Here is a 15,478-nt window from a genome sequence, read left to right as displayed (position 1 = left end):
CAGCTCAGTATTTTACAGGACCTGATTACACTCATCAAAACGTAAAGTGTATTTTCTGGGGAGAGATTAATAAAGGCAAGCGTCCACAGACCCGCATCGTACGCAACGGATTTTAGTTTGCCTTGTACAGAAACTTATGTAACCTCGTCCACTGATCCGCATCGTACGGATCGCATTATCTATTGTCAAACTAAAATCCGTTGCGTACGATGCGTACGATGCGGGTCTGTGGACGCTTGGCTTAAATGTCCAGCAAACGACGGCAATGTTGCCAGATTCCTTTTAGCGGGAATTTTAAAATCTTATAGCAGTTTGGTTTTAAATTTGACAGTTCTGTTTTCTCAAGTCAAAAATCTTAACCTTACTTTTACAAGTGATTAGGATTATTATTATTTTATTTACATGTAAATTGAAACAATAAATATTGTGCTGTGTCATAATTTCAAACTCATTCCAGTTGATAAAATTGCAATTCAAAAACTTTTAGATAGGTACGTGTAACTTCCACTGTTGTATTACCTACCTTAAACAAGATTATAAAAAAGAAGAAGAGTTCCTTTTGACTATTGACTTTTATAAATAATTATGAGGTTTGAATGACGGATAAGGGTAACAATACATTTGTATTTTAATTAAAATAAAACTATTAAAATTAGTCTTAACTTCTATAAAGAGTTAATCCAGAGAACGAATAAAACATGGTGGCAGCTGATTTGTAATAATACGGATGAGAAAACTCGAAAAATTTAAAAGTTGGTTAGTACAAAAATACAAAGTACGAAAACAGCACAGTTAAGCATCAATTGGGAAAAAAAATGCCTGATAACGCTCCAGTTCAAGAATCACCGTCGATAAACCTCACTTTATCACCTCCCGAATCGTTTAATTTCCATCCAAGTGATTGGGTACAATGGAAAAACCGTTTTCAACGTTTTAGACGAGGGTGTGGCCTTGATAAAGCATCTGATGGAAAACAAATTGATGTGTTAATTTATAATATGGGGGTAAGAGCTGAAGAAATATTCTCATCATTTTCACCAGTTCCAACTACATATGATGAGACATTAAAACAATTTGAAGATTATTTTATACCCCGTAGAAATATTATCTATGAAAGGGCCAAATTCCTAAATCATAAGCAAGGGAGTGATACTGCAGAGAAATTTATTACTGACTTACATAGTCTATCAAAAACATGTGATTGGGGGACTTTAAACAATGATATGGTTTTATTAGTGTTGATTATCGGAATGAGAGATACAAGCATAAGTGACAAACTGCAACTTGATGCTGCACTTACTCTCGAAAAAGCTGTAACCTGTCTAAGACAACATGAAGAGCTGATCCGTCAAAAACAAAACCTAAATGAACCAAATGTTTCTGCTATAAGAAAACAATCAACTTACAAAAAAACACAGAAGCCCCAAAATTGCCAACAGTCAAGTAAAGGTGAGAAAACGAAAAAATGCCCTAGATGTGGATATGATTGGCATGATAAATTAGCAAACTGTCCTGCAAAAAATGCTAAATGTGGTACATGCAAAAATGAAGGACACTACAGCAAGATGTGTTATAAAAATAAAAAGTCCAAAAACAAAAATGTACATGCCATTCAGCAAGATTCAGAGCCTGATAGTGACGAAAACTCTTATGTAAAGCTGCAAAGAGAGAATGCTTGAACCTATCACATTCAAACTGGATACTGCTGCTGATGTAACAATGGTACCTGTCCAAGTGCTGAGTAGTGTAATAAATGAACTACCTCTAAATGAATCTTCGAATAAAGTATTTAGTGCAAAAAAGCAAGAAAGATTCAAAATACTAGGTATAGTAAAATTAAAACTAAAATATAAAAATAGGGAAATTACAGAAAATGTATTTATCTCTGAAGAGATTGATGTCCCATTGTTGAGTAGGAAAGCATGCCAAGGCTTATATTTAGTAAAAAGAATTTATTCTATAAGCACTGAGACAAATTGGGTCGCAGAATACTCCTCATTATTCCAAGGACTAGGCAATATGGAGGGTGAATACAAAATTAAAATAAAGGAAAATGCTGAACCATATGCTATTTCTGTACCAAGAACTGTTCCAGTTCCATTGAGAGACCAAGTAAAGGAAGCTTTGGAAGAAATGCAGAGAAATGGTGTCATTGTTCCTGTAGATCATGCGACCGAATGGTGTGCCCCAACGGTAGTAAACATAAAGAAAGGAGGAAAAGGGGTCCGTATCTGTGTCGATCTGTCAGGATTAAATAAAAGTGTCAAACGTCAGTTTCACCCAATTCCCGTTGTTCAATCTCAAATTAGTCCCTTAATTTGTAATCTCACATTTTTTCTTAACTTCCTAAACTTTTATAGTTTCACCATGTATAATTGAAACATTGGGAAACATCGAGTAATATTTTAATAATTAGAGTCCATTCAACCTGCAAACTTAGTAAATTGCCAAATAATATATTTTCCAATTGAACTTTATAAGTTTTGCAATAGCTTCCGTTAAACTATAGTTGCAATCTTTCAACATGCAAAGTCCGTAGTTCGGTTGTCATGCAACTTATTGATGAATTGTATATTTTGACGAGATTATAAATTAACCAAAGGGAATATTTTGGGTTGCAGTCTAATTGAAATAGTTACCTCGTTAACAAGTGCGTAAGTCGTTGTTAGAAGTTACGCCGAGTGTAATTATTATCAGTAGCTGTCATTAAAGGCAGTCTATCATAGAAAGTTACCTGAACATCATCTATAGTGTAATTACGTAGCTGTCAATAAAACCATATTTTTACTCCACACTCAAACATTTATTTACCATCGTCGATCGAGAAGAAGCGGACAAAGGGGCATTACAAAACAATTCGATCCTGAGATCTACGTCGAATTGTCCAGTGGTCCTTCGACAAAACAACATCAAAAGGGCGTTAATTGGATTGGAGCTTCGAAGGAGACGACCCTTAGCGACCTGAATAGCTGTTCCCCAGTTCCGTACAAGATCGACGATCAAATTCGATGTGTGGAGAAAAGAAAACATAAAGGCACCGAAATTAGAAGTAGAAGCCTTCGAGAACCTTTGAGCACCAGAGAACCTGAGTAGCAGTCCTTAAGTCTACGGTTCCAGCTGTTTGGAGGTGAAAAATCTAGCGGCATCCAGAGATCCAGCTCACCAGTTCCAGTTGCAGTTCTAAGAAAGAGGCAGCGCTGCAGATTCCAGGCCCACCCGGTGACATACAAGTGAACATCGGAATAAAACTGTAAGTTTTTGAATATTTATTATCATTTAGGGCAGTGCATTTTTTTTATATAAAGTAAAAAGTTTATTAAAGAAACTTAAGCATCGAATTTTACTAATTTTTATTGAAATATTTATTCTGTATACTGTATATCTATTTACTTAAAATATTTACTGGTAATATTTTGTCTAATTCAAATCTAACAGTTTGATTATTCGGATATTAAGTATATTTGGTAATTTTGATTCTTATAATTTGAAATTTTTTAAAACATTTGATTTCCTAAACATATATAAACTCCTGACATACTGACACATTTAATCAATCAAGTCATTTTTATATTACAATCTTGCGTTTATTCAACTCCATATATATTTATGTCGCATATGCATTTTTTTATAAAGAATTATATTTCTCTGGTTTAAAAGTGAAATTATTTCATTGTACAAATCAGCATTTTTTGAGGTCGTTGGTTTATTATTGAGAAAGGTTTTTTTTTTTGCTGAGACATTATCTTGAATATAGGTCAAGTTTATATTTAAAACATGAAGAGATTATACGCAGAACAAGAAAAACTTGGACAGGAAATTGCAAAAATCTTGACTAATATTAAAAAACTGAACAAAGAAAGGCGTACTACAGAATATTTAAACATAAGGCGGCAGACAGTTGAAGAATTGTGGAATGACTTTGCGAAACAACATAATGAAATTGTAGAAAAAGGTTCAAAAGATGATAAATATTTTACATCTAACTATTATGAACAGGTACAGAAAAAATATGAAGAAACGAAAAAGGCTTTAGAGGAGTTTATTAAAAATTCATACAAGTCTTCGATAAAAATTAGAGAAGTAGAAATTAGAATGGGAAAACTTCATAATTTATTGGAAGACGACGAAAACAATGAAGATATACAAGTGGATTTAAAAGAAGAGGTACAAAAAATAGATGCTTTAATAATGGAAATAACTGTGGAAAATGAACAGGATGCACTAGAAGCTGAAATAGAAAGATTTTATACAATGAAAAGAAGGGTGCGGTCGATTATCAAAGTAAATAAGAGAGTGGTGGCAGAAGGATGCAAGAAAGAAAAAATAATACTCCCTCAGGCAAAGTTGCCCTCTTTTGAAGGAAGATACGAGGCTTGGGGAACATTCTTTGATATTTTTAAACAATTGATACATGAGAATAATCAACTATCAAATGTGGAAAAAATGCAGTATCTGAAGACAAGCCTCCGAGGAGAAGCAAGTAGAATAATACAACATTTAAACACAACAGAAGCAAACTACAGTGCTGCGTGGAAAATGTTGCAAGATCGGTACGATAATCCGAGGATGAATCTATTTATATTAATAGACAAGATACTTCAGGCTGCGGAGATAAAAGAAGCGTCAGCAAAGGCGCTTAAAAAATTACATGATACTATCCACGAATGCTTAGAAGCGATTAGTGGACTAGGTATAATGACAGAGTCCTGGAGTCCTCTTATAGCAAGGATAAGCATGTTAAAGTGGGACACAGAAACCAGGAGATTATATGAAACGTCAATCCAAAACAGTAGGGACATTCCGACATATAAGTCAACACAGGAATTCCTACAAAGAAGATTCCAGACATTGGAGATGTTGGAAAAAGAAAGGAAAAGGACAGATCACAAACAACAGGCAAAGAAGAAGATAACCTGTGTGGTATGTCATGAAGAACATAAACTGTTCAAATGTCCAAAGTTTCTAAGTCTACAAGTACGTGAAAGAAACAAAATAGTAAAGGAAAAGCAATGGTGCGGTAGATGCCTACTACATAAAAAAGAAGTACCATGTTATTCCACTTATAGATGTGCAGAATGTAATGGACAGCATAGCTCATTACTACACATGTCAGATGGTCAGTATGATAACAGAAGGAATTCTGAAAACAGAAGGCCACAAAATAGACCCAATACTAGTGGGTCAGATGGTCAGTATGATAACAGAAGGAATTCTGAAAACAGAAGGCCACAGAATAGACCCAATTCTAGTGGGTCAGAAGGTCAGTATGATAACAGAAGGAATTCTGAAAACAGAAGGCCAAAAAATAGACCCACTTCTAGTGGGACCAGAGATGACAACAGTTACGACGGATCGTCAAGGAGACAAGAGAATACTGTGAGCTGTTTAAGTCATCAGAATGAAGAAGTGCTACTTGCAACGGCATTAGTACGAGTAAGAGACTCAAAAGGAAGCTCACAATTGATGAGAGCATTGATTGACGAAGGCTCGCAGTCATCATTCATTACGGAGCAGGCCGCTACAAGTCTCGGAATAAAAAGAAAGGCTGTCCACGCTCAGATATCTGGAATTGGCAATGAAGACCAAAGGACGTCGAAATGGAGCGTGACAGTAAACTTAGAGGCTCATTTCAAAAATGAATTTGAAATGAAGACCGAAGCTCTTGTGCTACAAAAAATAACAAAGAATCTACCGGAAAAGGAGATACAAATAAAAGAAAGGAACCCTAGGAACTTAGTCCTGGCTGATCCAAATTTTAATGAAACAGGCCCGATAGATATACTATTAGGAGCCAAAGCATATAGTTTGATTTTACTTGACGGAGTAGATCGAACAAAGAATGGTTTGCTCGCCCAAAATACAAAATTGGGTTGGATAATGTCAGGGGTAGCACAGCAAGAGCATATCCCGCAGATGCAAGTACTCAGTATGTTCTGTAGGAGACAGATGACTAGATATTCGGAAGTACCTAAAAATAAAGCCATAGAGCAAACTATAGATATTAAAAAAGAGTTGAAATTGGTTGAAACAAATACCAATGAAATAAAATCAGCTAATAGCAAAATAGAAGCTTCTGTAGTCGAGCTTGATTTCAAGGAATTAGAGCCAACCCAAACTGCAAAAGAAACTAATTTCGATTCGGGAAGAAAGACAACCGAGGGAAAGGATTCTAAATCGTTTATACTTGAGGAAGAAAATTCCAAGACAATAAATGAAAGGGTTGATGATTTAATGACTCAATCCCATAAAGATGTTCAAAAAATTTCTGATATCGAGGGTACAGACCAAAATAAAACTAGAATAGTTGTACAAGAGACAGAAAGTATTAAAATTGACTCAAAGGAAATAGAACAGCTTAATAAAAGTATAGAAAATACAGAATGTTCGAGAGCTGTTGAAAATAAAGATGCCAAGAATCATGTAATGCAGTTAGAACAAGTTAATAATAATATAGAAGATGGAAAAATTTATATAAACAGTACCGAAGAAATTGATTTTAAAGAGATAGAAGTAAATGTCCACATGCCAAGTGATGGTATGACGGAAAATTTGAATTTTGAAAAGTTAAATACAATTTGTAGTGCACAGCAAAATGTCTTGCACACTGAAAATTTTCAAAGAGAAATTACCATAACAGTAAACGATACTGGATTTACAGAGAAACATAAAACTAACAAGGTTAAATTGGCAGAACAACAAATAAATACAATAATTTCAAATGCATTTTTTAATAAATGTGATAATATTCGAGGTAAAATAGAATATGCTGTTAACTTACATGAACCAGGAAGGTTTCAAATAAAATTAGTTGAAAAGTTAGCAGAATCTAAAAATAAAATTATAAAAATGAAACCGATGAATGTTGAACTTGCTGAGGAAGGAATATTTTCTAAGACTTTAAATGTAATAGAATCTTTTACCAGAGTCCTACATTTCGAAATAATATAAACGGAAAAATAAGTAAAAGCCTGATATACAAGTTAAAACAAATAGTCAGAGAGCCAAACGCACAAAATACAAATTATAGAGTATGTATTAGGTGGGAAAAAATTATTCGTTATAAGTATAATATATTTAGTATTTTTAACATTTTCAAACGGTCAAATGCAGACCTGAAAAGGAGGAAAAAGTCAGCACGTATGCATATAGTCAGAAAATTTTTAAAATTTGCCACAGCTCTTCCATTGTCGGTAAAAGATGGCGTTGCTTTCTCGTTGTTGGTCCCAAGGAATCTGCTTGCAGCAGATTTCATAAAAGCCGATCAACATATTCGATCATAATGTAACTATTCGGGGAGATGAGTTCCTCGATGAGAGTTTGAAAAAACACAGCATCACAACCAAATTTAACTAACACTTTAAAACCGTTTCATCTAGAACAGTTTCACTTAAATAGATTAGATTTGAATTAAACAGATTAGCTGAATAGTAAATTCTAAATATTCAAGTTATAGGTAGCACTGCTCGGGTGAGATAATAATTCAAAAACCGAGTGAATAAGTGTTAGGATTATTGTTATATGAATATTATTTTATATTATAATGTGTTTAAACATTTTCTATTGGTCGTCTCTTTCTTTTAAGTGGCCAATATGTTCAATCTCAAATTAGTCCCTTAATTTGTAATCTCACATTTTTTCTTAACTTCCTAAACTTTTATAGTTTCACCATGTATAATTGAAACATTGGGAAACATCGAGTAATATTTTAATAATTAGAGTCCATTAAACCTGCAAACTTAGTAAATTGCCAAATAATATATTTTCCAATTGAACTTTATAAGTTTTGCAATAGCTTCCGTTAAACTATAGTTGCAATCTTTCAACATGCAAAGTCCGTAGTTCGGTTGTCATGCAACTTATTGATGAATTGTATATTTTGACGAGATTATAAATTAACCAAAGGGAATATTTTGGGTTGCAGTCTAATTGAAATAGTTACCTCGTTAACAAGTGCGTAAGTCGTTGTTAGAAGTTACGCCGAGTGTAATTATTATCAGTAGCTGTCATTAAAGGCAGTCTATCATAGAAAGTTACCTGAACATCATCTATAGTGTAATTACGTAGCTGTCAATAAAACCATATTTTTACTCCACACTCAAACATTTATTTACCATCGTCGATCGAGAAGAAGCGGACAAAGGGGCATTACAAAACAATTCGATCTTGATATCTACGTCGAATTGTCCACCCGTAGTAGAGCTACAACTTGCAGAGATTAGAGGGGCTAAATACTTTAGCAAACTTGATGCAAATCATGGATTCTGGCAACTTAATTTAGCCGAAGAATCAAGAGACTACACAACCTTTTTAACCCCATTTGGAAGATTTAAATTCCAGAAATTACCTTTCGGCATTACATCGGCACCAGAGGAATTCCAGAAAAGAATGTCACGAGTCCTTGAAGGAGCAAAAAATACTCTAGTCCATATGGATGATGTGCTGGTTTGGGGAAACACAAAAGAGGAATACGATGACCGCCTAAGAGAAGTGCTCGAGAGAATCAAAAAAGCACGTATAACCTTGAATAAGGGCAAAACTGAATTCTGTAAGCAGAAAATCGATTTCTTGGGATTTGTGTTGTCGAAGGAAGGGGTAGCACCAGATCCAGGCAAGGTGAAAGCAATTGTAGACATGGAAGCACCAAAAAATGTCAAGGAAGTTCAACGCCTTATGGGTACTGTAACATTCCTAGCGAAATTTATCCCTAATAGGAGTGAGATTATGCAACCAATTACAAGTTTAGTTAGTCCAAGCAATGCATTTCTATGGGGCCCAGCACAAAAAGAGGCGTTTCAGAAAATAAAAGAATTGCTTATATCAGCACCTTGTTTAACAATGTATGATGCAAATAAACCTACAATCCTATCCAGTGACGCTTCTACCAAAGGACTGGGAGCTGTATTACTTCAAGTTGAAGGTGGTCATAAGAAACCTGTAGCATACATCTCGAGGACTTTGACTTCAGCTGAACAAAATTATGCAAACATAGAAAGAGAAGCACTAGCTCTGACCTGGGCAAGCGATCGACTAAAGAGTTTTCTGATAGGAAAACAATATACCATAGAGACCGATCACAAGCCACTTATACAAATATTTAAAACTAAGCATCTCGATGATCTGTCCCCAAGACTTCAAAGGTTTAGAATGCGCATGATGCGTTATGACTACAATATTGTATATACCCCAGGGAAAAATTTATATATTGCTGATACTTTATCTCGTAAACCCATACCTTCAGAAGATGACAAAGAATTAGAAGAAGAAATCGATGCCTTCATTCATGGAGTCACTCTTGCAGGTATTCACACATCTGACGAGAATGTAACACGAGTTGCTAACTCACAAAGCAATGATCAAACCTGTAATCAACTGAAGAACTACATAATGGGAGACTGGCCTCACAAGTCTGCATTATCAGGTGATGTTAAACCATACTACCCAGTACGTCATGAACTTTTTTTTTTTTTTTTTTTTTTTTTTTTTTTTTTATTTATTTATAGTACTATACAAATGACCTGGCCTCTTGTGACTAATCCAGGTCGTTTCCTGATGGGATTACAGTAGTTTATCTTTACATTATTATTATTTTAAGAATTTTCTATATTTGACTATTTAACAATAGCCCTAATCTACTACTAATTATGAAAACTACAAAATGTAAACAATTCTAATAAATAATTCTAATGAACAAATAATAACAAATAAACAAAAACCAATAAACAAAATATAAATTATTAATTTTTTTTTTGAACATATAATTTTTATAAAAGTGCTCCCATTTCTCATTCTCAGATGAGAAATGCCAGCATTCTTCATCTAAAAATAGTCACGAATAATTTTAAGTGCAGGTCTAATCGACTTTATGATATTCTTAATGGTATTTCGGTGAGCCTCAGACCATTGAGTTTTAAAATTTCAGGCTTTTAGTTTATTTTTTTTTTGTTTGATTAATAATTTTTTATTTTTGATTTATTTTATTTTATATTTGATATTAATTTTTAATTTTTTATTATATAAATATTTATTTAATTATTCCAATATTTTATTTTATATTTTTATAGGTAATTTTAATTTTTTTTTTTGTATAATTTCTTATTTAAATTCAAAGAGGTTGGATATTATTTACTTGATTTCTTCTTCGTCTAATATTATATAATTCTAATTGTTTCTTTGATATTATGTCCGCTAAATTGTTTAATGTATTAAATAATTCTTCATTTTGTATTATATTTTCTATATTTATGCCAAGAAGGTCTCTTCTCATTCTTTGTAGTTCTTGTGTATTTGTTTGTCTTTCGCAAATAAATACTATGTGTTCTGGTGTGCCTATTTCTCCACATTCACAATATTCATTGTCTTTTAAGTTAAATCTATGTAGGTATGTAGGGTACGGACCGTGCCCTGTAAGAAAATGTATTAATCCTTTTTTTGGGTTAAAATAATTTGGTATATTATTTAAATTTGGAATGAAATTATAGAGACGTCTTGCTTTAGGTGAATTATTCCATTCGTTTTGCCATTTTCTATTTAATATTTCTTCTAATTGTCTTTTTGTTCTGATTTCTATTCCCATTAATTGCATTATTTTTTCATAATTTTCTTTTCTTTGCCAATATCTACATGCACGTTTTTGTGCTTCCAAGTGCATGGGCATTACACCAGTCAAGACTGTTAAAGCTGATGTTGCTGTAGTACTGAAGGCTCCTGTCATTCTAACAAGGAAACCTCTTTGTGCTTTATTCAGTTTTTCAATATTTGTATTATTTGTTAGTCTGTGTGCCCATACACTTGCACCGTACCCTACAATTGAGGCAAGTATCGTACTCAGGTATACGCGCATATGCTGGAACGGAATTCTATATTCCCTTTGTGCTAGGCTTGCAATGCAATGCATGACTTTCGCTGCCTTCTCACAGACGCTATTTATATGGTTTGTAAAGAATATACTATATTTATAATATTTATAATATAAGAAAATACGTCATGAACTATCAGTTGTGGATGGTATCCTTCTTAGAGGAAACCGTATGATCATTCCATGTGAGCTCAGGGCAATAATGTTGGAAAAATTGCACGCTGGCCACTTTGGAATAACTAAAACTCGTCGTCGTGCTCTGGGAACGATGTGGTGGCCAGGAATTTCTCAAGAGATAGAAGCCAAAGTAAGATCTTGTCCTATCTGTATTCAAAACTCGACAAACCATCATGAACCTTTATTGCCAGCTAAATTTCCAGATTATCCATGGCAAGTGATATCAATGGACCTTTTTAAAACTGAAGGAAAATGGTATATCGTCGTAACTGATAACTATTCCAGATTTTTTAAAGTACTTCCTGTTCAGAACATGAGATCACAGGAAGTAATAAACATCTGCAAAACAATATTTGCAAGATATGGTATACCACAGTTGGTTTGTTCCGACACTGGAACACAATTTCATGCTGTTGAAACATCAGAGTTCCAACAGTTTGCAAGAGAATGGGGGTTCTCTACATCGAGAAGTAGCCCACAATTCCACCAAGCAAATGGCGCAGCAGAAGCTGCTGTAAAAGTCGCAAAAACCTTAATAAAGAAGAATAAGAACAACATAGAGATAGCTCTTCTGTCCTATCGAAACACACCACTAGAGAACGGATTCAGTCCATCCGAAATGATGTTTGGAAGAAAATTGAGAGATAATCTACCATCAATCGCATTAGCTGAATTTAAATCATCAAAGAAGCTAGTAAGCGCGGAGAGGAAGTACCGCTCGAAATATAAAAAATTATATGATGGAAAACATGGACCGAAGAATTTGAGTCGACTTCAAATTGGTGATTTTGTATGGATCACAGACCTGAAACGACATGGTGAAATCATTAACGAAGTTAATCCAAGATCATACATAGTTAAGACCGCCATAAGCACCATAAGGAGAAACCGTTTTCATCTGATCCCTGCTCCATATCAAAGCAGTATCCCCGATGGAGTATTGAAACAACTGCCAGGGATTCAACAAACAAATTCGACTCCAGAAACTACACCGACTACTCAACAATTAACATCCCAAAGACCAACAAACATTGAGAAAGGTAGTCAAGAAGTGGAAAGTCACCCAACTCAACCCAAAACGCCTGTACGACTTCCAACGCCAACGAAAACTGATGGACCATTTAATATTGAGAATTGAGCAGAGTAAGAATACAACGCGCTCTGGGAGAGCGGTTGTCAGACCTTTACACTATCGTGAAGATTAGTCAGTAGTTATGTTGAAGATGTATCATCTTGAGGGGGGATGTTGTATTACCTACCTTAAACAAGATTATAAAAAAGAATAAGAGTTCCTTTTGACTATTGACTTTTATAAATAATTATTAGGTTTGAATGACGGATAAGGGTAACAATACATTTGTATTTTAATTAAAATAAAACTATTAAAATTAGTCTTAACTTCTATAAAGAGTTAATCCAGAGAACGAATAAAACACACATTATTATTTATTTTTTAAGTACCTATTAAGGTTGATGTTGATATCAAAAATTTAGATTTCAAGGATAGTTTTATGTAGGTAGATACTAATAGAGTAATACCACAGTATAGGAGGAATTCTCCTATACTGTGGTAATACTAGATAATAGATTAGATACAAAGTAAGCTGTAAGTAGTATAACTGCCCATGTAATCACCTGTTATGTTGTTTTTTTAGATTTGTACTGTATGGATGGCACAGGAAGGGAACAAGAGTACAAGAACATGAAACATCTTATTATGAATATATACGTATGTGATCCTCAAAAAATTATTTTACAAAACAAGATAGAGAAAGTGCTTTAAAATCCCAAGGATCCTGCAAAATGTTTATTTAGTGTACTAGTCGAATAATAGTATCTAAAAATATTGAAACTATTTTAAAACACATTACGGGCATGAGGATGATGTAGAGCACTTACATAAATACCAAAATCAGATAAATATCTCTTCAAAGTTTATTTTGAGACTTTCTTCAATAATGTAAGTAAAATATTTGCATATCGACAGCGGAAAGGCAGGACTTCGTAACTGAAAATTTTTTATAACATGAGTTACTTCAGTTTTCGCTTTAGAATAAGTGTATCGGCAGCTATTAAACAGCGATTACAGCTGGGAAAGTTTCCGGAAGGCTTCCAAAAGGCTTTCCCAGCTCTAAAAGCTGTTTAATAGGTGCTGATACACTTATTCTAAAGCGAAAACCGAAGTAACTCATTTTATACAAATTTTTCAGTTATGATGTCCTGCCTTTCCGCCGTCGATATACACAACATAATTTAAAACAAGAATGTTACCACTAAACCACTTTTTAAATATTACTCATGAATATTTACTACAGTTTACAATTTCAAACTAGTGTGTTTGATTCTCCTATACCTATATTTTACTTTTTTAGTAAACTTCAGACTGTTCAGGATAGCATAATAGCACTGGCGAAGCGTCCATGTAACCATTGTTACCATTGGTAACAGTTAAAATTTGCAAATAAATATTTTGACTACTATGAAATAATTCCATTTATATTTTTTAAAAATAGAAATATTTGTTAATAGTATCTACCTAATTCAGTAAAATAGCCAACTAGACGCACGAAAATATCAGCGAGTTTATGCAAAATCGGTTGCACGTTATTATAAGGTTTGTTCGTAGTACGATCCAACCGATCAGCAACCGTTGCCAACCATCAGACGCATGCGCAGTTAACAGTTCGCGCAGCGCAGTTAACAGTTAGAGATCGTAGACTACGAACACGCATGCGTCTGATGGTTGGCAACGGTTGCTGATCGTTCTACGAACAAACCTATAATACGCCCTTACCACAGTATATAGAGGTTCCTCTTTATACTGTGCCCTTACCGTGCGCCGCGCCGTTACCACCTCTGTGAGTGGCAACGATGGTAGGATCTTTTATCGGTCAGGACTGGATCGTCTCTGAAAATTTTGCGGGCGCGATGGCTCTGAAGCCGCTGTGGATTAGTATTCTTGTTACCAAATTTTAATTTGGTGACGCTAGGTATGGCCGGTGTCTATTGGGACAGAAAATACCGACCGTAAGAATATCAGACTTGATAAATGCAATTTTAATTATTATTATAATTATAGGTAATAATTATAATTCCATTTAAGAAGTCTGTTATTCTTAGGGACGGTATTTTCTCGATTAAACTCCGGTTAGTTAACCGTACCGGCCCTTTGGATTCTATTATTGCATAATATGCATTATTGATTATTAGTTTATAATTTGTAACTGTACTTGCTTATTATACAGATAACATATCTATACCTTTTTATCCTATATATGTAAATCATATATACCTGAGCAGGCTGGATTTGTAAAGGGCAGAGGTACTAGAGAACAAATCCTTAATGTAAGAAACATCATAGAAAAAGCCAGAGAATACCAGATCCCGATATTTATATGTTTCGTCGATTATACAAAGGCCTTTGATAATGTTAGATGGGACAAACTATGGAACATATTGACGACAATGGGTGTACCTAAACACTTGACTCACCTTATTAGCCAACTGTACCAAGATAACCTGGCATATATTCGAATGGACGGATACCTGTCTGACAAATGCACTTTGGAGAAGGGAGTACGCCAAGGATGCGTTTTATCTCCCTTATTATTTAACATCTATTCGGAGTTCATAATGCGCAGAGCCTTGGACGGTTGGGAGGGAGGAGTAAACCTAGGTGGTGTTAAGATATCTAACTTGCGTTTCGCAGACGACACTACACTTCTAGCCTCTACTCCAGAAGAAATTATTGAATTATTAAAAAAACTCGAGGTAGAAAGTGCTAAATTTGGACTCATGGTTAACTACAACAAAACCAAAATCATGGTTATTGATCGCCAATAACAGTTTCCTGAAACCCAAACTATTGCGGGATGCGAGGTAGTCTCATCTATGATATATCTTGGAGCTCTAGTTAACAACACAGGCAGTTGTGAACCCGAAATTAGAAGACGCATTCAACTAGCAAGAGCAGCAATGAGTGAACTAAACGAGGTCTGGCGTGATCGTCACATTACTATGACAAACAAAAAGAGACTCGTTTCAACTCTGGTCTTTTCCATATTTTACTATGCATGCGAGACATGGACAGTCAAAGAATCAGATAGACGACGTATAGACGCCTTTGAAATGTGGACATGGAGACGCCTGCTTCGAATTCCATGGACGGCTCGCCGTACAAATGTCTCGGTTCTGGATGAAATTAAACCGGATCAGCGTCTCTCCAGTACCGTTTACTCTAGAATTTTAAAGTTCTTTGGTCATATCCATCGGAGTGATCACAAAATGGAGCGGTTGGTGGTCCAAGGAAGGCCTCAGACTCAACGCCAACGCGGAAGATCTCCACAGCGATGGGCGGACATTACTAAAAAGCTTCTCAACAAACAGTATACTGAGGCAATACATGTAACTGATGACCGCGACCAGTGGAGAAATATTATCAATCAA

The 15,478-nt window shown here is 34.6% G+C and overlaps 1 protein-coding gene across 1 annotated transcript; it reads left to right on the top strand.

Moving 5' to 3' along the window:
- The first annotated feature begins 3,774 nt into the window (after positions 1–3,774).
- On the top strand, positions 3,775–12,738 carry LOC126893348 (uncharacterized). The gene is made up of 3 exons (XM_050663434.1): positions 3,775–5,376; positions 5,947–6,678; positions 12,688–12,738. Exons 1-3 carry the CDS (start codon positions 3,775–3,777, stop codon positions 12,736–12,738), a joined length of 2,385 nt encoding a protein of 794 aa, XP_050519391.1.
- The last annotated feature ends 2,740 nt before the right edge of the window (positions 12,739–15,478 follow it).

Source organism: Diabrotica virgifera, chromosome 1 (assembly GCF_917563875.1).
Source record: "Diabrotica virgifera virgifera chromosome 1, PGI_DIABVI_V3a".
Classification (NCBI taxonomy): domain Eukaryota; kingdom Metazoa; phylum Arthropoda; class Insecta; order Coleoptera; family Chrysomelidae; genus Diabrotica; species Diabrotica virgifera.
This window is presented reverse-complemented; position numbering and strand designations above follow the sequence as displayed.